General features: G+C 28.1%; 2 protein-coding genes across 3 annotated transcripts; both read right to left on the minus strand.

The window, feature by feature from the left end:
- Positions 1-1091: 1091 nt before the first annotated feature.
- LOC101253264 (NAC domain-containing protein 54) lies at positions 1092-5826 on the minus strand. Of its 2 annotated transcripts, none has more exons than XM_004235333.5 (3): positions 5593-5826; positions 5226-5503; positions 1092-1700 (listed from the first exon to the last, which is right to left on the minus strand). In XM_004235333.5, exons 1-3 carry the CDS (start codon positions 5747-5749, stop codon positions 1386-1388), a joined length of 750 nt encoding a protein of 249 aa, XP_004235381.1. In that variant the 5' UTR covers positions 5750-5826; the 3' UTR covers positions 1092-1385. The 2 variants fall into 2 exon arrangements, with proteins under 2 accessions (XP_004235381.1, XP_010318339.1); XM_010320037.4 differs by having other exon boundaries at positions 5223-5503.
- A 7528-nt stretch (positions 5827-13354) lies between these two features.
- LOC101253569 (homeobox-leucine zipper protein HDG11) lies at positions 13355-17434 on the minus strand. The gene is made up of 10 exons (XM_004235334.5): positions 16786-17434; positions 16561-16678; positions 16281-16469; positions 15716-16183; positions 15527-15628; positions 15227-15439; positions 14954-15134; positions 14601-14869; positions 14296-14385; positions 13355-14207 (listed from the first exon to the last, which is right to left on the minus strand). Exons 1-10 carry the CDS (start codon positions 16920-16922, stop codon positions 13809-13811), a joined length of 2166 nt encoding a protein of 721 aa, XP_004235382.1. The 5' UTR covers positions 16923-17434; the 3' UTR covers positions 13355-13808.
- Positions 17435-26055: the final 8621 nt, after the last annotated feature.

The following is a 26055-nucleotide window of genomic DNA, read 5'->3' on the forward strand; positions in this document are numbered from 1 at the left end:
TTATCTTTTTGCTTAATGAAAAAAATTAGTGGCATAAAGTCATATTTTGATTAAAGTTTTGAATTTAATATTCATGCTATTTATGTTTTCATTACTGAATTTGTTTTTAACAGTGGCGCTAGAGTTATTTTGCATGCTATCTTTATTGTCACAAAAAGTTAAATAATCTTTTCAGAAACAATCAAGTCGTAAGAATTTGTTAAGAATTGATTGCCTAGTAATCTAAAAATTTAACCCATAGTAAATGTCAAAATATTCCATGCACTTGCGATGGAATTATCTTTCCTACTACAGAGGCGTTTCCGCCAGAGAATTAATAGTACTAAAATTTCACATCACATCGAAGTTGTAGTCTGATATTTCATATCACATTGACGTTATAGTCTAAAATTTCATAGCGCGTTGATGTTATAGTCTAATATTTTTTATCATAGTGATGCTAGTCTTATATTTCGTATATCACATTAATGTTATAGTCTAATATTTCGTATCATATTGATGTTAGTCTAATATTTCGTATATCACATTAATGTTATAGTCTACTATTTCATTTCACATTGATGTTATAGTCTAATATTTCGTATCATATTGATGTTAGTCTAATATTTTGTATATCACATTAATGTAATAGTCTACTATTTCATTTCACATTGATGTTATAATCTAATATTTGTATCATATTGATGTTACAGTCTAAAATTTGTCATCACATTGATGTTACTGATCATGAACTATGTTCAATGATTGTCACGTCTGAGTCAGGAGTGTAGGGTTCAAAAATCTTCGTTGAGAATGAAATGGTCAATTGATACATTTGACATTTTCCCATACAGCCTTTATTTGCTATAAAATTAGGCCCCTACCAATAACTTACCAATACATATTAGTTAAGTACTAGTCAAGGCCAAACAGTAATGGCTGATTGGTATTCTAGTTTTTCGTACCTAATTATATGTACACAGTGCATGTTTATACTATACATGATATATACAATGAAAGTGTATATGTATACGTTCGGTCATGTTGATAAATTAGATGGTCGAAGTGTTGTCCTTCTCTCAAAAGACATAAATATAAGAAGAAGAGAAGTGTAAATAACAACCATTTCCCTTTTATTTCACAAGTATAACACCATGGCAACCTCAAAGAAAGAGGTCAAAATCTGAACCCTTAAAGCCACAAGATAAACTGTTTGGCTATACAAGTATAAATATATAATATAACCAGTCGCAAATAATTAAAAAACCACTAAGTACAATTAGCGAAATCATTGTTCATAATCAAGGTAAAGAAAAGAAAAGAAAAAGTTACATAGTTTATAATAAAATAATATGAATTATTAAGGTAAGAAGAATTTTATGTCATCGATAGATGGATCGAGTTGTTTATAAATTTGTGAAAGCAAGTGGAGGGATATCTTCACCTTGTTGAAAAGAAGAGTTGGAAGAACACCATACATCTTCTGTAATAAACTGCATCCATGAATCATCTTTTTCTTCTTCTTCAATACAACATGATGATGCTAATGGAACATCTGGAGATGGTGTTTGGTATTGTTCATGATGAATATTATTGTTGTTGTTAATGCCTTGAGTTAATGGGTACTCAAATGATGGTACATTAATACTTGGTTGTCCTAGTTCTTCTATATCTGAACAAACACCATTTTTCTTGAATACACGACACAATGCATATGAATCCTGTTTGCACAACAAGAACAAGAATGTCAATTATCTATACCGCTAACAGTTTAACTTAATTCTTTACAATATAGGATCGTTTGGTTAGGAACAAGGATATTTAGAGATTATAAGCCAAGGATAACCAGACAAGGATATTTAGAGATTATAAGCCAAGGATAACAGGTAAAACTAACCAAACAAGGATATTTAGAGATTATAAGCCAAGGATAACAGGCAACACTACTAAAAGACATTCTTTTCCTTTGTTTTCTACTGAAAAATGTTTAGTTGTTATTTCCATCGATATTTTGATTGTATTGATGAGAAAAAAAGCAGTACTAGTGTATATTATACGAAAAAAAAGTTAGTTTTCCACCTTGCATTTTCTTAATGAGCTGTTCAGAGTGGAAAAATCATATTCTATAACACAAGTTTTTGTGGGAAATGACTTTCTAGTAGTGTAATTACATATTCTATAAGAGAGAGATATTACCAAGATTATAACAAATTTTAAGCTAATACTAAATACACCAGATTAATGTATTTCAAAATTTTATATTGGTCCTAGTTGATAAATATACAGAGATATTACCAAGATTATAACAAATTTTAAGCTAATACTAAATACACCAGATTAATGTATTTCAAAATTTTATATTGGTCCTAGTTGATAAATATACAGAGATATTACCAAGATTATAACAAATTTTAAGCTAATACTAAATACACCAGATTAATGTATTTCAAAATTTTATATTGGTCCTAGTTGATAAATTAAAACTTAACTGTGCCTGGTAATTATACCAAACTATAATGAATGCATAACCCATACAAAAGCACTGTAATTTAACCTTGTTTATTTAGTGTAGGTTTAATAAGTTGAATTGTTAATGTTAATAATGTAAGAATAAAAAGTGAGATTAGTATTATGTATGAGCTGTCATATCTAGAATCTTTATTCTTTTCAGAGGGAAAGAGGAGGGGTGTTATTGACTAAATCTTGTATCAGAGCATCAAACAAGTACATTTGCTGACAACAAAAGTTTTGAGTAGTCAATAATTGGGGCTTTGCTGGATTTATTTAAATATGATTAAAAAAAAACCCCATTTATATAGCTCCCTATACAAGAGATCCTATAAAGTAGAGGGACAGATACTGAAAAAGGGAAGATCATTGTTCTTATTTCTCTTCTGGTATGAAGAAATTAAAAAGAGAAGTATAATAATTAACTATTCTTCTTGTCCCTACTCCCTTTACTATCCAACTTATAATTCAAAAGTACAATTACACTAACTTAAAAATATCTTCAATGATAAATTTAGGTAGGGGTAGAGCTAAGGAACTAAAGGGGCTCACTGAAACCTCACGTTATATATGCAAGATTGGATATATATAGAGAAGAACTGATAAAACTTGAACTTGAATAATTAGTTTCATCTGTTAAATTATTGACAGCTCTCTACTTGACTAACTCAACTTAAGTACACCCTTGATATGCCTGCACAACATATCAAGTGGTCTCAAACTCTTGTAGGATTTCAGTGGTGTATTTAAGTTTAGTTAGTCAAGTAGAGGAGGTGTTTTTTAAGGATATCAATAGTTCATGGATGAATTGATAACTCACACTAAATTTAGAAGTGTTTTTAATACTGTATATAATTTTTTTAATGAAAATCCTATTTCCACCACTGATTTGTGAATGAGACTTATAATAATATTATCTATATATAGTGTTTTTGAACGAAAATGGACCTCACTTGTATGGTGAAGTCATTGTTAAATACATATGTTTGAACATAGATTGGCTTATTAAGGTAAAATAGGAATAAAGTGAAAAGCAACCGACACCTTGTCACAGAATGAAAGTGGTACTTATTAATTGTGGGGGGGTGGGGACCTAATGCTTTTAGGTTAAATCCAAGTTATGATGATTTCAATTTTTGGTAGAAGAATCTTTGATTAGTGTTTTTATAATCAGTGATCATGAAAAATCAACAAAAAGAGAAAGTAGAATAGTACTCATGATGATGATTGGAGGCTTAGAACAGATTCAGTCATATGTGAGGATTTTACTTTTGTCTTACTATCCAAAGACAAAGTGAAACTATAGACTTTTTTTCACTCAAAGACATCTAAAACTCTGCAAGTAAAGAATATGTCTTATTTATTTTATTTAAATTATCATATACATAAAAGGTATCTTATCATATACTATGATATTGTCACTCAATAATAACACTCAATGTAGGTCCTAAATCCTAATCCTAATATAAGGTTTGGTATTAAAATTTATGGTTCAAAATATTAGTTCTTTTAAAGTTATTGAGTTCTAAATTTAATTTGATATATTCAATATATTTTTTAAAATACAATGAGGCAACTCCCCCTCTATTGGTGGGAGATAATAGATAGTACTATTTTCTTAAATTAATAGAAATGTATATAAACTGACTCGAAATAGAAAATGTATATACTATTCCATATATCACGCAAAATAGTAAAAAGAGAAAGTAAGTGTCAGTAAGAGACAAAAGAGTTAGCTTTTTTTCCATGCATGCCATGCAGTCCACGTTCCTCTCTTTAAATGAATTTTCAAATTGTACGTAACTATCATCTTATGATCCGATATAAAATGTTTTTTCCCCTTCTTTTCTTTTAGATGAAGATGAAATTTTTTTCACTTTCTTTTTTCTTGTTTTTTCCCCTTGTTATTTTGTGTGTGTGTTGGGGGGGGGGGGGGGATAAAAAAGCCAAATAACATGGGTGGGCACATGGTAAAGACAATTAATCTTGTTGCTTTTTATCACATCTTTAACTGTAAAAAGAGATTTGAAGAAAAACATATTAAGAGCTAATGCTTTTTTTTAAAAAAAAAAATCTCCAGTAAATTACGGCTTATAAAATTCCATGTTTTTAAAGTCAAATGCTGACACTTGTGTCTAAGTGAATTTTAAAAAAAATATATGAATCTGCAGTTAAAAAACTGAATTTAGCAAAGAACAAATAGCTAAACAATAAAATTCATTGAATTAGAATAAAATAGCAATGAACCAACTGGAGAGTTTGTTGCTAATTTTAGTGTTTTTTTAGTAGTTTGGTTCGTAATCGGACTAGTTGAATTAACTCTCTTTCAAAAAGATTAAAAGTTTTGAAAATCGTAATTAACGCATGGAAAAAGGAAAGATGAAATACAAAAGGGAAAAGAAAAACAGAAGAGAACTAATGGCATCCGAAACAATAATTGTTATACATTAAGTGTTCATGATCTGAATTAAATTTCATAATGAACTAACTACAGTAAAATACTTAAACCAAATAAAAATATTTAACCAATTAGCCGTTAAAATTGACCATATCAAATAAAGTAAAGCAATGTCGCAGGAAAGTTGATAATGATTATGATCATGTATTTAAGAGTCCAAATCATTTAGAATTGAAACTAATTTCCAAATTGGTAAATTCTTAAATTTTATATTAGTTTGATATGAAACACAGAGCAGGAGTAAATTTTTTAATAAAATTAGAATAACAATACGAACTACCTGAATACTGGAGATTTCTTCACACTCTTTGTCATCGAGTCGATATTCATGCATTACCCAATCAGTTCTAATCCCCTGCGGCGCTCTTCCTCTGTAATAAACCAACGTCTTCTTCATCCCAATAGCGCGATTCTGTGACGTCACTCTCCGATCTTTCCCAGTAGATTTCCAGTATCCTGCTCGAGTTGCTCTATTCGTTCTGAATCCGTTCGGATATTTTCTATCCCTCGGACCGAAAAAGTACCATTCTGGATCTCTACTGGGCAAAAACGATTTCTCTGTCTCATTCATACATTTTAAGAAATTCAGAAAATTGAAAACGAATAATATGAATTAATTGATTTAGATGAAGAAAATTAAATTGAACCTGCTAATTCCCAAGGCTCACATTTGTAGAGATCAACTTCAGGAATAATATCAAGTTCAATTTCCTGACCATGAATTTTTCTTTTGAGATAATAATTGACGAGTTCTTCATCGGTGGGATGAAATCTGAAACCAGGAGGTAGTCCAACGGGTGCCATTGATTGATCGATCGATCGATATAATTAATTAAAGAGCTAGCTATAGCTAGCGTATGTATTGAATAAGGAGGGAGATGAACAATAATATTTGGGTGTATATATATATATAAAAGGGATTCAAAGTAGCTTGTCTTTGAGTCATTTATCACTTTAATTCTCTTTAACAGATTCTCATAAAACGTTTCTCTCAAGCACTACGTACTGACTTCTTCTATACTACTGGTTGGTTACGTTTTTTTTTTCTATAATAATTACAATACGAGATATACTTATAATTACTTCTCTATCTTTGATATACATTGTCTATATACTTAGCTAGTCAGAATTTTAATTTTATGGGTTTTAAATTTAATAATGAGTTTAAGTATTAATACTAATTGAATTTTAATTAAACTTCATTTTTAATAAGTATCTTATTCCAACTACATTATGTGAACAAAAATTATTGGTTCAATCAAACTCGTACTTGATCTTCTAACTTCATCCCAGACTGCAAGTCTCTCGTGAACAGTTAGTTACGCAACGAGAAACATGATAGGATGGTGTTCACATCGCCTGATCACTCTTTTTTTTTTCCTTTTTTATGCTCAAAGGAAAAGTTAGGATTTCATGTTGGTGGGTTCTGAATTTTATAACGAGTTTAAGTGTTGATACTAATTGAATTCTAAACTTCATTTTTAATAAGTTTCTTAATACAACTACATTACGTGAACAAAAATTACTGATTTAGTCAAACTCGTACTAGAACTTCTAACTTCACCCGAGACCGCAATTTTCTCGTGAACAGTTAGTTACACAACGAGAAACATGATAGGACGTTGTTCACGTTGCCTAATCACTCTTTTTTTCCTTTTGTTCCTTTTGTATGTTCAGAGGCGAAGTCAGGATTTCATGTTGGTGGGTTCTGAATTTATAATGAGTTCAAGTGTTAATACTAATTGAATTTTAAACTTCATTTTTAATAAGTTTCTTAATAAAACTATATAACTTTGAACAAAAATTATTCGTTCAGTCAAACTCATACTTAAACTTCTAACTTCACCCTAGACCGCAAGTCTCTCGTGAACAGTTAGTTACGCAACGAGAAACATGATAGGATGGTGTTCACATCGCCTGATCACTCTTTCTTTTTTCCTTTTTTATGCTCAGAGAAAAAGTTAGGATTTCATGTTGGTGGGTTCTGAATTTTATAACGAGTTTAAGTGTTGATACTAATTGAATTCTAAACTTTATTTTTAATAAATTTCTTAATACAACTACATTACGTGAACAAAAATTACTGATTTAGTCAAACTCGTACTAGAACTTCTAACTTCACCCGAGACCGCAAGTTTCTCGTGAACAGTTAGTTACGCAACGAGAAACATGAAAGGACGTTGTTCACGTTGCCTGATCACTCTTTTTTTCCTTTTGTTCCTTTTGTATGTTCAGAGGCGAAGTGAATTTCATGTTGGTGGGTTCTGAATTTATAATGAGTTCAAGTGTTAATACTAACTGAATTTTAAACTTCATTTTCAATAAGTTTCTTAATACAACTACATAACTTAGAAAAAAAATTATTCGTTCAGTCAAACTCGTACTTGAACTTCTAACTTCACCTTGGACCGCAAGTTTCTCGTGAACAGTTAGTTACGCAACGAGAAACATGATAGGATGATATCACATCGCCTGATCACTCTTTTTTTTCCCTTTTTTATGCTCAGAGGCAAAGTCAAGATTTCATGTTGGTGGGTTCTGAATTTTATAATGAGTTTAAGTGTTGATACTAATTGAATTCTAAACTTCATTTTTAAAAAGTTTCTTAATACAATTATATTATTTGAACAAAAATTACTAGTTCAATTAAACTCGTACTTGGACTTCTAACTCCATCCCAGACTGCAAGTCTCTCGTGAAAAGTTAGTTACGCAACGAGAAACATGAAAGAACGTTGTTCACGTTGCCTGATGACTCCTTTTTATCCATTTGTATGCTCAGAGAGCAAGTTAAGATTTCATGTTGGTGGGTTCTGAATTTTATAATGAGTTCAAGTGTTAATACTAATTGAATTCTAAACTTCATTATTAATAAGTTTCTTAATACAACTACATTACTTAAACAAAATTACTAGTTCAATCAAACTCGTACTTGTACTTCTAACTTCACCCCAGACTGCAAGTCTCTCGTGAAAATTTAGTTACGTGGCGAGAAACATAAAAGGACGTTGCTCACGTTGCCTGATCACTCCTTTTTTTTCCCCTTTGTATGCTCAAAGGCGAAGTTAGGATTTCATAATGGTGGAATCTGAATTTTATAATGAGTTTAAGTGTTAATACTAATTGAATTCTAAACTTCATTTTTAGTAAGTTTCTTAATACAACTACATTACTTGAACAAAAATTACTGATTCAATCAAACTCATACTTGAACTTCTAACTTCATCCCAGACCGCAAGTCTCTCGTGAAAAGTTAATTACGAAACGAGAAACATCATTTCATGTTGTTCACGTTGCCTGATCACTCCTTTTTTTTCGTTTTGTATGCTCAGAGGCGAGGTCAGGATTTCATGTTGGTTGGTGTATTCTAAATTTTTAAAAAGAAACAACGATCTTAACCTAAAGTAACAATCATCAAATTAACGAACAAATACAAGTTTTTAATTCACTAAAAACAAATTAGAAAAATATGAAAAGGGAGAGACAAGAATACACACCAGAGGCCAGATGTTGGATAGCAGCAATTAGATCAACAATAAAAGTTAGAACCCTAACTTTTCAAGAAAAAAATTGAGTTAAAATTTTTGAATATGAGTAGAAATCAATTGTGAGATATTGTAATTTCATAGTACGATACAAATGCTATTTTCCTTTTATTTGTATTTAACAATTTTTTTAAATATAAATCCACTTATGATTTTCCTTTTACTTATTTTTTTTATTATATAAAAACAAGTGTTTAGAAATTAATCTAAAAGATTGTGTGTGCCTATAGAAATCCGAACCCACATTCCCCGAGGAGTGAACATTGGGTGCACAACGATCATTGGGTGCACAACTATCACTAGGTCAAACACTTCAGTCTATTTATGACTTCGCAAAAAATAGATATATACATTATACTTCATCATATTTTAATATAAATATAAAGATTATGAAAAGGTAAATGAGTTTGATCGAATCTCTTTCGCTGCAGTAGCTTCGCCCATGTATGTACATTAAAATCAACTCTAATTTAGAGTACTTAATCATGTATCATAATCTTTGATAGTTGTTGATCGTAAGTAAAACTTATAAGAACTTTTATGATTAAAAGCAAATTCATGATTTCAAGACGAATGAGAGCACCACCAGAAATTAAATGTACATTAATTAAGGCATGTCATACAGTAATGCTTTATCTGACATACTAACATATTAATATGAATTAAAGAAACCTAGCTAATTGGTAAAGCTCACTCTGTGCGGGGATGGCTGTGAAAACCATTTTGTGCTATGAGGTCACATGTTCGATACTTTGCAATTTTTTAAGGGCAAAGGATAGAAATTGATATAATAATATAAATGTTGATATATTAACCTATGTACGAAAATAGGAAATTTTGAAAATTTGTAAAACTAATAGAGGATAATGGTAATAAGAGAACTTAAAGGTGTGATTTCTGTCATTTTTTCATTTTTTTAATGCTTATTTTGTCGGCTAAAAACGAAAAAAAAACACCAAGAAAAGCCAAAAAAAGGCATCCAAGATGAGAAGAAGAGCTAAATAGGATTTTATATATATAATATTTTTTTTGAGATAAGGTCAAAAACACACCTAAATTACACCTTTTGTTTGAGTTTTATATCTAAACTATTGAAAGTTTGAGTTTCATACCTAAACTATCATTTTTTAATCTGAGAAACACACTTCTCTCTTTTATACCACTCTCATCATGGTATGTGTAATACACTCTCTCTTTTATTTTAAAGAATTTCCAGATCACACCCCACATGGACAAAATATTCAACCTTGCAATAAATAAATAAATTATTAGTATTAAAAGTTTTTTGTTTTGTTTAAATTTCTTTCATAAAAGTATTTCATTTTTTACTTCATCTCCTCCCCCTCCTCAAATACTAATTTAGATATTATTTTATTTTCTTAAAAATATAATGTTATTCATCCCACTTAACCCTCCGCTTTCAATTTTTTCCCTAGTGTTTAGATATACATATCGAAAATATTTTTTACTTGCCGACACAAAAAATTTTATATTTTTTAGTTGTTTATGTTATATTCGGTACATTAGTTGAATTTTTTAAAAAAAAAATACATGTACGTGCATATCTAACACAAAATAAGAAAAACGTAAAAAGGGATTAAAAACTAGGAGCGAAAAATTATATAGGATAGGATAGATTTTTTTAAATAAAATAATATCAATTTCTATTGGGGTGGGGGGGAAGGAGGAGGGGGAGGGGGGGATGAAATATGAAAATCTTAAAAATATATTATAAATGATTTTTTTAAAAAAAAAATAGGGTTGTCATGGGGGAGGGGGTACGTGGAGGAGGTGGTGGAGTGAGATAAGAAAAATAATTTAATTTTTTACATGGTTAGTAATCTTTAATTTTTAATTAATATTAAATTTTTATTATTTAATTTTTATCTAGATAAATATTTTATCTATGTAGAATGTCATGTGTCAAAGTTTTTTCATATAAAAGAGAGAGTGCACTACACACACCACTGAGGTGTGTTTCTAAATCATCATAGTTCGAGAAATGCGTCACTAACGGCTCTCGAATCATAGATAAATCATCTTAGAGAGTAGAATCAAGGGACGAACAGATTTGTACTCACAATCTTGATGAATAAAATCACATTTCTTCATATTTTATTTGTATGATTTATTTATTTTCCATATATTTAAAATTTGTTGCAAACAGATAAATCTGACATATAATTTTAAAAAAATAGTAAGTACTATAGTTAGATATAATTGTTTCTTTAATTGATCTAGTTTACAAAATAGTAATAAAGATGTACATTTGTATATTTAAGTATATTATCCATAATATATATATATATTTTGATATAAATAATTTCGTATATCTTACTCAATAAGTTTAACAAAAAAAAATAGATTAATGGCGATAGTTCTCTTTAATTGGTTAGCATTCTCTGTCTTAAAATGCTTAGCTAGGGTATTTAATTAACTAATTAATTAACAACATTTTCAATAGGTGCATAGAGGAGGTCCTCATGCTATAATGTCTCCTTTTCCTTTGTTAGACTATTTTTTTTATGACCAAATCTTGTGGCTATCGTGTTCAAGACGTAGCCTTCTTAATTAAACACGTACTTACAATTTATTTGTAACTATTTAATTTCCCTAATTTAAATTGTTATATATTGAGAGTTAAAAAAAAAAGAAAAAGAATTACTTAAGTTTAATATGTTTTAATTATTTTATAATGAGTTATTATTTTTATTCTAACAGTTAGCCCCCCATTCTAATATTTTTGATATTTTTTCTTGCTCATGTTATGTATAATACCTGATCTCCTTTACTTCTGTAATAAAAACACATTTTTCTTTTTCTTTTTTTTAGAGATACACAATAATGTAATAAAATATTCGATTTTTTCTTGCTGAGTTTTCTGCTTTAAATTAATTTTTTGTTGTTTCTATTTGTAGTTTATATAGTATTAGAATAATTTGTTAAATCTCGGAGAATATATCTATTGGTGATTTGTTCTTAAGAATGTCATGAACCATAAAAAATACATATCAACGTTGAAATAAATTTTGTGATTATGGATGTGGTCGGTCTTTTTTACTTATTTTTTTGTTTGGTATGCGAATAAAAAATATTATTTTAAAGATATTTATATATGCTCTCGGCAAATAATATGAAAGGTAAGTATATATGGACCGGGGTGAAAATATAGTGTATAGAGATTATATAATCAATGTGGAAGGAATACTAGTTTTCCGTATTTAATCTCACTAGGCTAGTCATTTTCTCATTTTTAAGAAACTCGTTAAAAAAATATTTCTGATTTTTTTTACCAAACGAACATGAGAAATTTTTTTAAAAAAAAATTTCCACCTTTCCGAACACACACACTTATAATTTTCAAACATTTCTATGTGCATATACAATACATATTCCTAATGAAGTAAGTTGTCCATTGAAGATACAACAAAAATTTTCCATGTGTACTTCTATTTTAGTACATATCTTAAGGTAGTTCAAGTGGAGTTTTCCAATACAAAAATAATTCGTTGAACCCAAAATCTCCATATTTTCCATTAGGGACATTCTTGTATGAAATTTATGTATTTTGTTATCCTGAGAAGGTTACAGTTAGGAATTAGTTGGGATATCATATTCTCCTAATTTCTAATAAATGCCCAATCGTGGACATTTTTTTTTATTATATATTTGACGATATTGCATCCGATGATGTGAACTAGCTAGTAGTCGATATAATGAGGTTGCAAGTCATGATCTAAGTCTCTGATTCAAATTTCAATCGAGATAAAAAATATTATATGATTATTTTTTTATTTATTCAAATCTTGATAGATTATCTAATTACTCTATTTGCCTTTGAGAAAAAATTACGCCCATTTAGAAATTAATAAATATAATATATAGTTTACTAAAATTATCTCTATTTAATAAATGTTGAAAATTAAATAATATAAAGAAGATGGAATATAAAAGTATAGTTGGAAAAATATATTCCCTCCGTCCCATTTTATATGAGTTATTTTGACTAAAAATCATTTCATATAGAATATGTCTTCTTTTTTTTTTTTATCTTTTACTAATTTTTTAAATCGAGAAAGAATATTTTACTTGTGTGAGAAAATACATAAAATCCCCATTAAACTTTAGACCTTATTTTAAAGTAGATACATAAAAAGAGTGATAAATCTATTACTTTTGCAAACTTTAAGTGCCTACTTGTGTTGACTGCTAATTAAACTTTAGACCTTATTTTAAAGTAGATACATAAAATGAGTGATAAATCTATTACTTTTGCAAACTTTAAGTGCCTACTTGTGTTTAACTGCTAATGTAAAATAGCAGCTTAATATATAGATACCTGGTGAAATTAATAGATGTGTGAACAAATTGGCCTAACATTATAATTTTGAAAAAATTTTGAAGTGTTACTTTCTGGATGCCCCCACAAGTTGTAGGGGCAAGTAGCATTCAATTGTGTAATGGTCAAGTGCCATCTTAAACCTGAGAATAAAGCTTCCTATCGACACCCTTGGGCCTAAAAAGGGACTGCCTGCCTTGTTCACACAAGCATTTAATAATAGATCTACCAACAAGTTTAATCTCACTATAATACATCTTTGTTATATATACAATTTTCCAACTACAACAGTTGTGTATTCAGTCACCCCCAACCCTCCCATATATAGTTTTTCTTAAGGGGTCATATTGTTTAGGCCCCCACATTTCTGGACTTTCAACTCTTGGGCAAGATGGTCTTTATTCTCCCACATTGGACCACAATCTTGAATACAATATACATATACAGAAAATAGAAATGTAAAAAAAAAAAAAAAGAATATTCAATAAGATTGAGAAATTGAAATTCTGTTATCTAGACGAAAAAATAAAAATAAAATTCAAACATACTTGCATTAGATTGATAAAATAAAGTTCCAAGTACAGAAGTCAATACCCGAACCATACAATTGTCTAAACATAGTAACACTTCTTATCAAGATGTTTTCCTGTATGGTGCGTTCTTGACTCCTTCTTTTAAAGCAAAATGAAATTCGAAGAAAAGAAAACGAACCTCACAATTCAAATATGCCTACCAAACCCCCCCTCCGAAAAATGAAATTCGAAGAAAAGAAAACGAACCTCACAATTCAAATATGCCTACCAAACCCCCCCTTCGAAAGAAAAAAAAAATTATGAGTTGTGAAATGTCATAAAGCTGTGACAGAATCATCAGTAGAGAGAGAGCAGTGACAGATGAGCATTGAAAATTCCCAACTACTTCTAAACAGAAGCAGAAAGGTAATTTAAATGCTGAACTGATGAGATTTCAAAAAAATAGGATCAGGAAGTGGAGCAATTCAAGGCAGATTTAATTTGGTGAACAGTGCTGCCAATGAGATTATTCACAGTGTTTACTGATTCTGGACTCATTTTTGCTGATGGCAAACTGCTTACTAAAATTTGGAAAACTACTGTTATAAGTGAACCTCCTGACCTGCCTCCTCCTATAGTACTTGCATTTGAGCTGCTGCTACATGATGCTGCATCCGTGTCTAGTTGTCGCCCGTCTGGCGATATTGTGAACCCCGAGGGTAGTAATGGGATATACGTGGGATCCTCACCGCTCATCGCTATGTTGATGGCTGGTATATCTACTGGACTATACACTACTAATGCCCCTGATGAGTCTATGCAGCTTTCTTGGAGTATCAGCATGTTGTTTTGACTAGTGTTATAGGCCTAAAAATATGTAACATTTACCTTCATGATCAAATTTTAATTTTTAAGGATAAAAAAGTATATTTATAGTATTGGTTCATCGATTTACCCGTAGCACAGAAATGCAGTTTCCTGAATGAGAGCCATTTGCAATATGAGCAACCTCTTGCACTGGATTTTGGTTTGAAAGAACATCCCACTGTGAGCATAAACAAACGAATTTCTCAAATTAAGAACGTGTTTGATATTGACTAAACAGACATGTACAATTACATGTACAAAGTAATCTCAGTTAACATTTGGTTAGGATAATAGTAAACAGAGAATGAACAGAAAGTCAAGGGAAACTTTTCTACATTTCCCCACTAGGCACAAAGTCAAATGAATCTAGAAGCAGAGTCAGTTTGCACAAACCTGAGGTCGAGTTCGTTCGTCTCTGAAGAAATTGAAGACTTGTTGTGGAGGAATTGGTAGCCAAATTGTGGCAGCTGCACTTATGACTACGCCATTGGGCTGGCCGGGGTCGGTGCACTTTTGAAGTGTGGCTCTGACTTCAAACTCATTCAAACCAGAAATAGTGTTCCATTGGTGTCCATTTGATGGATTTACGCTAGCACAGAAATTGCTCACCATCCTTCGTGCAAGTTTCATCATGCTTCTCTTCCCATCAGGCGATGGAATTGCTGCTTAACATAACATTACACATTAATCCACCAAATGTAAATTCCCAATTACATTGGGGAAAAAATAATTTTGATATAAGTTACCTCCACCGTGATCATGAGACGGGTTGCTATTAACCATGAGACAAGCATGTCTTTCACAAACTCTTTGAAGAGTGCCAACCCATCTCTCAGCTCCAAATGCCAATCCACTGTGTATAAGATCTCTATATAGTCTATGAATTAAACCCTTCTCCTCCACTTCTACGTGTTCCACCCAAGTAACCTATTCCACAAATAAAAGTTCATACATTAATCTCATAATTAACGACGGATATAGAGCTTATAATGTTGATTAGTACGGGTATCTGGGACAACCTTGGAGTAACCATTGGGCATATCTTGTATCAAGCATCCAGATGGAAGCCTATGAACTTTGCAAGCAGTGGAAGAAAACTGATTTTCTTGAGTTATGTCATAAGAAACATCAACAATAGCCCATGAACCTTGTTCAATCTGCTGGCAAAACCGTAGGAAATACAATTGCCGCGTTGGGACTAATGGTGAAAGCACTTGCAATTCTTCATACATCTGCATCATGTAGTCGTTTTCAGCCTAAACATAGATGTATTTTCAAGACAAAAATTCATCTTCGTTAAGTATATTGTTTTTCTTTACCAATTGCAATGTACTAGTTCTGCTGCCCATTACACCGGATGATATTACTTCGAGCGTTCTAGCCTTTGAAACAATTGTAGGAAAGAATTCATGCCATTTATTCTACCAAACAGAAAATAGGGGAAAAGATCAGAAATGTCAATCAACTCTTTCCATTAGCAAGAAAAAAATATGGTAAGAACAACTAACCGCATCCATAAACACCTCGACCAATGCTAAACCATTCATGGTCACAACACCTGAGTCCCTCGAAGCCTCAATCCGAACATTAGGATTTTTCAAATGACTATTAGCCCTTGGGAAAACACGATCGTAGCTGTCAAAATTAAGTACATCTCTTCCATCAATTGTGGACTTCATCCACAAAGGTTCACTAGTTTGCACCAATCTAATTAGTTCCTCCATTGCATTACCAGCAATATCAGCTATAAGTGACTTATCCATGTCCGATAAATTCAACGTAGCATAGGCCAAACTGGGCATATTTGACGAACTTCCAGGAAGAAGATCGAGATCAAGATCAAGGGAATTAGGGCCATGGCCAATAAAACTAGACATGGACAAGTCTAGTGAAGATAGATGAATAGGTTGCACTGGAGGGAGTTGTGAAATTGGCCTCCCTATATACTTAGCAGCAATACTAGATACTTTATCAAGCTGCATGATAAAATGAATGAATGAATAAATACATCAAATCATCAATGAAATTGAAAGATTAAATTAGGGAAAAAATTGAAATTAATTAAAACAAAACCTCTTCTTTTAATTGCATGTTTTCAATTCTCAATTTTTGTTCATCAAAATATGAATCTTCAGTAACTGGAGGCCCTCCACATGATGGGCAAATCACATTCTTCAAAGCTTCTCTAATTGCTATATTTTCACATCGAATTTTATCATTCTCTGCTCGAAGCGCACAATTATCTGCTCTTTCATGTTGTGCCTAAAAAATCCCAAACCAAAACTCACAATACATCACTCCAAAAAAAATAAAATTCTCAGAGATAAAACAACAGAGTAAAAATTAAACAAACCTTCATTTGAGTTCTTCTATTTTGGAACCAAAATTTAATCTGACGAGGAGCCAAAGCCAAATCTCTACTCAACTGCAATCTCGTCTTCTCATCTGGATGCGGACATTCCTTAAAAATACTAGCAACACCAAAAACTTAACCATATAAAAAAACAGCTACAGATTGGAAATGCAAAGAAAAAATAAAAAATGCATGGCTTGTTGTACAGGAATTTCAATTGCTTACGCTTCAAGTTTTTGAATTTGATTAGCGGTGTGACGATGATAACGCTTTTTCCTCCGATGAGAATCGGAACCGTCATGAGGATCGGCACCGCCGCCGCTGCTGGTCCCACCACCACCGCCGGTGCCGACGTACTCCATGGATGAGAATTACACTTTTGAGCCCTCAATAACTAACTAGTAGTGAGTAGAAGTAGAAAAAAATTTAGCTAGTTTCATCACACACACAAAAAAAAAAAAGTAAGAAGCAAACAAAAATCTTCAATTCAATTCACTCAGACCATTACTACAACCACCAGTATTAAATACTACTACTGAATGGAGAAAATTACCATATAGTAAAGACAACTCAGCCCAAAATAAAATATATATATATAAAAAAAATTAATAGTTGTAGTAATTTATCACTAGTAACGAGGGAGATAGAAAATGATAGAACAGGAAAAAGGAATATACATAAGTGAAGTTGTTATTAGCATAGTTCATAGAAAAAATTTATTTATTTGGTAACGGACGGAATATCAGAAGTATATATTATAAATTTGTGGAGAAAGTGCTGCTAAAGATATAAATATAGAGGAAAATTTGGGGAAGTTATAATAATTAAGGAAAAAGAATGAGGAAGACAGATTATTATCATCTATGATAAAATTATTTTATTTTAATTTTATGTTAATATATAAATTTATCGATAGATATCATTTAAATGACTTGACGTATTAATGGAGAGCACTAAATACTTTTCGACTGCTAGTGGTTAGTCATTACTAACCCTAAGAGGCTATAGGTACACACACTATTTACAAAGTGCTTTAATTATAGGATGCTGTGTGCGTATTGACTATTGTAACCGACGGATTAATTGTCTGATCATTCTGAGCTAATCTTCAAAATACATTGTAACATTATCTTAATTTTATTTTTGGGTTATGTCATTTTATTTTATATTATTAGAAAAAATTATTTCCTTGTTAAGTATAATTTCAATTTACTATATAATGGCTAAAGGGAAAATTATACATCAAAAAGTAGTATTTTTTTCTAATCTCACTTAATGTGAGATATTTATTTTGGTGCTTGATTAATTTAAATTTGTATAAGTTAAAATTTATTAAATAAAAATATTTTATATTAGAATTTTACCAATAGTGCTTGAACTAGAGAAATTTTAATTAAAAGTGAATTCGAAGAAAGAAGTTTATAATTCATATATTAACTTATAAAAGAATAAATGAGTTTAAAATAAGTATAAAAATATATATATACACATATTTATGAGATTTTTAGTATATATAATCTCGATAAAATTATTGAATCAAATAGAAATTGATCGTATGTTGTACGTATCGTAACTCTAACTCTTTATCTAATGACGAAAATTTTATTCATTGTACTACCATTCATGGTGACAAATAAAAGTTAAGATCCATTGTATCAAAGAAAAAAAATTAGTCAAACTTTTTTAATTTTTTACTAACCAATATGCAAATTATAGCATAATTAAAATTGTATTATTAAATTCAAAATCTAAAGAATCGTTAAGCATGTAAAAAAGATAAAACTTAAATATTTAAAAATTATAAATCATAAAATTGATGTCAGACATACTATAAAAATTAGTAAAATTTCTTATTTTTGTTTTTTATCCCTATTCAACGAACTTATTATTTTATTTCTTATCAACTTCAACTCATAATTTTAAAAATAATTAAAAATGTGAAACATTTACCATCTGAATAGCACCCACCCATCAATTAGTCAAGGAAAACTTTCTAAAAAGTTCAAAATGAAGATAATTATTCAAAAGACCTTGGATCACTTTATGGGAAAAGTTGGTTGAATTTCCTTGATATATAATATTTGAGTAAAACTAAAATATACTTTTAAATAATTATCTAAGTCGATCAATAATAAAGTCAAACGCATCAAGGGTCAATATGTCGTGTGACCCCTTGAAATTTCAACCATGAAAAGTATATATTTATTTTTAATTATTATTTTTTACTTAATGTTTAATATTTATAATAAAATTAAATTAAATTTAAATTTTATATTAAAAAAAAGATATTTCCTAACAAAGATAATTATGCATCTAAAACAATTTAAATAAAATTTTTTTAATTAAAAACGAAAAATATTTATCATTCTACTATAACTCTCGATCCTATAGTATCAGATTTATAGTGGCGGTGCATGACGGCAGTATGGGGTGGCTACCGCCCTGCTTTTACCTTCTATTTCTGACCTTTTATTAAGGTAAACTCTGCCTTCCAAAATTGAACTAAATTCTCAGCTTTATTTTAAGTTAACTCAAAAAGTACAATTCAATAGTGATAATATTTTCTCCCACTCAACATATTTGTTTTTTTAAAGAGTTAAATAATATGAATTTTAATTAATATAAAAATTTGTTTGTTCAACATATTTATTTATCCTTAAAAAATATAAAATAATGATTGTCATCATTCCAATATTTGATTGATGCTTTTATTTTTTAAGTATCGAGGGAGGGCATAGTTCGATAATCGGTTAGGGATATGCATATTCTATTAAAATAATATAAAAGATATTTAAAAGTAAAATTATGTAATGTAGTGTCTAGTTGTTTATATATTATTTTATTTTTTATTATGTAAAAAAATTTAAAAGCATACATAAATTTTTCTATTTTTTTAAAGTTTATGCATGTATTAATTATATCAATTTCTAAATTATAAATCAAATATTTTATTAGGTGTATTGAATTTAACACATTAGTTATAATAAATGAATGTTAGTACTAAACATGGTGTCCTATTTTTAAAAGATTTAATAGAATAACTAAATTTATAATCATGAGCTTCCAAAACCCCCCGTGGTACTACTGGAAAATAACAGTTAATTTTAATCTTAAAATTTTAAAAATAATAATTATTCGAAATAATTTTTTTAAGCTAAAGTGACTATTATTAATTTAACAAAAAAAAAGCCGAAGTTTTTATTTAGTAAGTGCAATTTTGACTAATTTAATATTATTAGTCTTCAATCTATGATATGCATTAGTCTATTTTTGACAAATAAGTAAATTTCACCATATTAAAAATGATTATTAACAATAATTAAATTTTAATTATTATTAAATATATATTTTAATGATAATTAGTACTTTTTATATATATTCGTGACACTAACTCTAATGGTATAACTAATACCGAAATTTTTTTTATCACTTCTCATTGATATCAATAGTTATTGCCACTAAAAGATTTTTTTTATAATGTTTTGTTTGGAACAAAGAAAATATTTAGTAAACATAACAGAGAAAATTATAATAATTTGTATTATATATAAAATATATATGTACCTTTTCAAAAATTTAATTCAGCAATACAAAGGATTTAAATAAAGTCAAATTTTGGCATCATTTTGCAAAAGACTTCTTCTCATCACTGTAAAATTGAAGACTTTGAATTGTACAATCGACAGAAGTGTGACATTTTCTAAATTGCTTCTGTAGAATTTAATTAAGCTTTTTACAGTAATTAATGTTCCATGCAATTTTTTAAACATTTCAGAGTCGTTTGATTGAAAAAACAAAATAAATAAAAATATCTTAAAATATTTTATGAAATTATTTTATTTCAACGAATAATGTATATTACCATTTTATCATGTAAATAGATATTATACTTTCATTATCAAACACATAGTAAAATAATCCAATAAAATATTTCGAATATATTGTCCTTTTAAAGTACATATGAAAATGGCACTAACCATTTTTTTAGGACTAACAAAAGAACCCAATTAAAAAAAAAAAAAACATTGTAAAGTTAATTACCACACTCCACAAATTAAGGCCTTGACAAAACGCCATTCCTCCATTTCAAATCATTTGTGTTATTCAAAATTTTCATAGTTATTCTAGTAAAAATTTACTATTTTTCTCTGTTCACTTCAGTTTGTCATATTTTATTTTTTGAAAAAAAAATATAATCATAGACTTTGATAATAATTTTTAAAGTTTTTTTTTAAAAAAATAAAAAGATAAAAGCTATATTGATATTAGAAGACTTGTCGATAGTATTTTTTTTATCATTACGAACGTAATATTTAAATTTAAGTTTATCTTATTTGATTTAGCCTTAAAGATAACTTTCGAAAAGTAAAATATGACCAGCAAAAATAAACGAAAAGAATACTTAAAAAACTGTATTTGAAAGATTAATTTCGATCAACAGTTTTAAAGAGCACATAATGTTATAATGTGGTTAAAGTATATGTTTTCAAGAAACCTAGTGATCGTTGCAATCGAAATAATATGAAAGTTAAGAATTGTAAATTATGAAGGATGATAATTAGAAAATAAAGAGAAGTATATGTGTAATTCAATGCAACAATAAAAGACCAACTGTTACGTCTTAAGTGCAACTGTTTTGGTGGGTGCATTGCATATGAAAGAAAAATATATTCACAAAACCTAACCCACCAACCTCCGGCCCCCCTACCAAACGGGGGTGGGGTGGGGGTTGGCTAAAAATTAATTTTCCCTCCAATTCTAATGATACATAAAAAAAAATTTATGATTGTGGTGGGGGTGGGGTGGAGTTGGCTAATCATTAATTTTCTTTGATATTTACACTAATTTTATTAAAACAAAATAAACATTTTTTTAATGATTTTACATGTATAATGAATATAATTAAGTGATTTTATTTATAGGTATAAGAAAAAAAAATACTTCAATAACTTTAGTGATACAAAATATAGTTGTAATTTTATTGATACAATGAGAAAATTCAACGATTACATGTGAAATTAACGTTATTTCTCTATATAGTCATTATGTATGATTCTTTTTAGGAAAAAAAATGGTTGTATATGTTTTGTAATAACAAGTTCATAAAAGAATAATTTTAGTTATGATTTTATAATCATAAGAGGGGATCAAATTGTAGCTAAAATAATTAAAAGGAGAAAAGGAGGAGAAAAAGAAAAACAGTTAACCAATTTCGTAATTAAAGAAAAGAAGGAAAATATATACAGTATATTAAAAAAAAAAAGAGAGAAGATAAATGTATAATAATACAAAACAATAATAATAATTTTTAAAAATCACATAATAGAGGGGGAGATTGACAATTTAAACATTAAAGTATAAATTGTTAAAGAGTTTGATAATCTAAATCTGAAGGAAATTAAAGTTTGATTTTCAGCACAAAATTTAGTAAAAGAATAATTTTCTCTTATTTGACATTTGTAACACGCATCGTAATAGCGACAACTTTGATATGATATATAACGAGAATTTTAGTTAAATAGCAAAAAGCTAAATACACCTAAATGTGTATCTCTTTATTTCAAGTTTGAATATAAATGTATCTCATTAAATAAATAACATACAAGTAATTTTTTATAGTGATTGAAGTGGTTAATTTTTTATGATAATACAAATATATCTTATAAAATACAAGTATCATGTGGTAAGATAAGTATAATATATGTTTCTTTTTTTTGGTTTACCATTCGATTTATGATATCCACATTAAAGCACGATTATATTCAGGTTCCGTCAAGAAGTCTCACATTGGGGGTAAAGCACTTCCTAATAAAGGTGACTCTGTAGCCAAGGAGGCTCGAATCCGAAATCACTTGGTTAAGGATGAAGAAATACTTACCACTCCACCACAATCCTTGTTGGCAATTCAGTGTATTTTGCTTACCCAGGAATATAATGGATCCTACTGTATCTTGAAAAATATATTACTCTCTATTTCAAATTAATTGACTTGTTGAGGTGTTTCACATCCTTTAAGAAAAGAAGATTAAGATATAAATTAGGTGTAACTTTATTTTTACTCTTATTAATTATTGTCAAGTATATGGTAAAAATAATTAAATATTAATTAATAACTAATTCTAATACTAAAATTGAAAGAATATTTTTAAAATAGTGTAGAAAATTGAACAATTAAGTTAATTTTTTTTTAAAAAAGAATATCTCAAACAATTCATAATTAAGAGCTAATTAAGCTTATCACTATATACAAAAATTCCTCATTTTTGTTTTGTTTTCATAAAAAAAAAAACCAATATTATTACTCAAAATTAATAAACTAGTCAATTGACAAGAAAGTCCAACTGTACTTTTTTACTTTTTTTGCTAGAATTTTTTATACCATAGAATAAGGTACAATAATACAAGAGAATGAAGGGATAAATTCAAAACAAATGTCAAAGCTTCTAATTAAAACAATCCTTAATAGCACTATCATAATTAAAAGATAAAAAAAATGATTGATGCATGCATTTAACAAGAAGATAATTTATTTAGTTGGATTTCTCTGTCATAATTACCATCATTGATGCCATTTTATTCTGTAAATTCTCTGTTTTTATTGATCAACGTTAATTAAGTGATTCTCTATAATTAAATATTGCACTATTGTAAATGTTCATAAAAGCTCTAGAGATAGTATGCATGAATATAGAATCAATAATATCGCTATTTGATTTATTATATGATATATGTGTTGAAAGTTTAAGAAGCCTTTAATTTGTTTTTGTTAATTAGTGCACTTGGGAATATTATATTAATACTAGCTTTTACCTCCCAGTATTAAGAATTGAAATAAAAAAGGTCATATATGCAATAACACCAAGCATTACGTTACATGGATATTTAATGATATTAAAAAAAAAATAAAGAAAAATGTGCAAAGTCTTAAGGTTGGACAATATAGGAAATATGAAAAGAAAAATTAATTGGTCATGCTAATTACTACATCAATTTTAATTTATATGATAGAATTTGAGAATTAAAGAAAAAAGAAATAATTTATCATGATTCATTTACATGTCCTTTAAATATTTAAATATTAATTCTTGGGACGTAATTATATATTTATGTATGTGGTAGGCTAGAAGCTTCCAACTATATAACTTTCAAAAAAAAAAGAATTATATATCTGAATTCATGGTTAAATTAAAGAAGTTTAACTCTCAAAATTCGAATTATGCTATAAAAATGAAACGAATGAAGCAATATTATTGGTTCAGATTTAATTTATTAAATCTAATAAAAGTTAAACATGAACTATATAGTTCTATTCTTAATTAAAAGTTAACAATATTCTACGTATATTTGAAGAACAAAAAAGAACACTAAGCTGTAATATGCATTAAATAAAACACGCATTTTCCCTTAATTTGTTACGACAAGTAGTTAATTAAGTTTAATATTAATCTGAAACTAAAAAAGATAGATGAAATAACTAAGTAGGTATAATTAAATGCTTTGTCAACTGTTTTGCCAGAAAGAAATTAAAGAAAAACATAAACGTAGTGAAAGTAATAATACTTATTACGTACAATATATGTTTAATATTTTGGCAGAAAGCACATATATAGGTCTTTATAATTCATAATTAACCTATGATATATTGTACTTTTGTCTCTTCTGTAGCTTACATAATTTACAAAATAAAAATGTAATATTAACCTGAAGTACATGCCTCGTCCTTAATAATTTAATATGATGATAATAAAGTATTAATTTAATTTCTTGCCAATTAACTAAATAATAAATAAAGAAAATGAAGCTGGTAATCATGGGTGATAAGAACTCAAATCTAACTAGAAGCAAATTAAGCCGTAGAAAGAAAAATTATTAATCTAAATTTATGTTGATGTTCGTTTCGTTCACTTTAAATTGTTATGATTTTCTTTTTCAAAGTCAAGTAATAAAAATTTTGAATAACATTTTATGATGTAATTTTTATTATATTAATATATAAAAATAATAATTTATAATACTTTTTATATAATTTTTCAATATCTAAAATTTTATTTAAATATTAAATTAATATAATTTAATTTACTTATAAAAATTAATTAAATTGACAAGAAAGTAATAAATAGTAATACTCATTAATTAGTGCAAAAACTTACTCGGTCACCACTCATTATTTTTTTAAAAAAAAGTGTATTAAAAGTCTAAAGATGCTAGAATAAAACTACTACAAAATCTATATGACCTCCACCTTTTAGAGACGGATATAATTAATATTATTCGAACGGATTTAATTAAAATTAATATTTTAATATAAAATTTATATGATATATTGTAATTTTAATAGATATTTAAATCAAAACATATAAAGTGCAAAATTTTATTATAAATTATAAGGAGTCATTCATTTCGTTTAAGTTTGATTCCATCTTCGTGCTTATCTTTTCAAAACCTTTATAGCCTTTTGGATTATTGTTACTTGTTATTTTATAATATATTATATTGTATTATACTTTATTATGCTATATTTGTATAGTTGATATAATATTTAACTAGACTGTATTATTTGTTATTGTTTAATAATATTTTAATTGTTTAATTTGACTATATCGTACTGTATTGTAATTTATAAATTTACTAAACTATACTTAATTATTATAGTGTATGAGGTTTGACTAGAATTAAATAATATATGATAAAGGGTAAAATAGTAATATGAAATATTATGTAAGGATTTAATTAAAAAAGAAATTAAGTAACAATGGGAACAAATCAAATCAGTTGTTTCATATAACGGAGGTTTTCATTGTTACAGAACAACAAAATTTAACAATACAATATATTTTAAGTAACAATAAAAAAAAACATTCTAGGTATGATAATAATACAATACAATACAATGAAAAACAATGATCCAAACAGATTATTAATATCTAAATAACATAAAATGAATGTTTTTTTTTAATTTTTCAATCGATGTTTGAAATCTATATTATAGTTTCAATAATTTAAAGGATCATTCTGAAAATGACAATTCCAATAAAATTTTTAAAATATTCAAAGTTAAAACTTAAAATTTTTAATTAAAAATAAAACAATCTAAAGAATATTGCACGAACACATGTTATTGTTAACATAATGTCATATGAGCATGCTTTAGTATAATTAACTTTCCTTCTGACATCAAATGACTCCACAGTACTTACTACTTCCAATTTATATCTCTGCTATGTTATTCTATTATCTCCGTTTTATAATATTATTTTATCCTTATTAATTTAGAATATCATAAAAATATATTTTATTTAATTAATTTTATCAAAGATATTTTGATACTCTATATAGTTATTTAATATAAAGAGTAGACAGAAAAAATATATTTTCTCTTAATTTACTAAATTAAATAAATAAATTGAATCAACTGTTTTTAAGTAAAAAAGAGAAAGATTAATTTAGGACGTCAAATGCTCACTCTCGTCTTCAATATCTACAAGCTACAAAAAA

This window comes from Solanum lycopersicum, chromosome 3 (assembly GCF_036512215.1).
Source record: "Solanum lycopersicum chromosome 3, SLM_r2.1".
NCBI lineage: Eukaryota > Viridiplantae > Streptophyta > Magnoliopsida > Solanales > Solanaceae > Solanum > Solanum lycopersicum.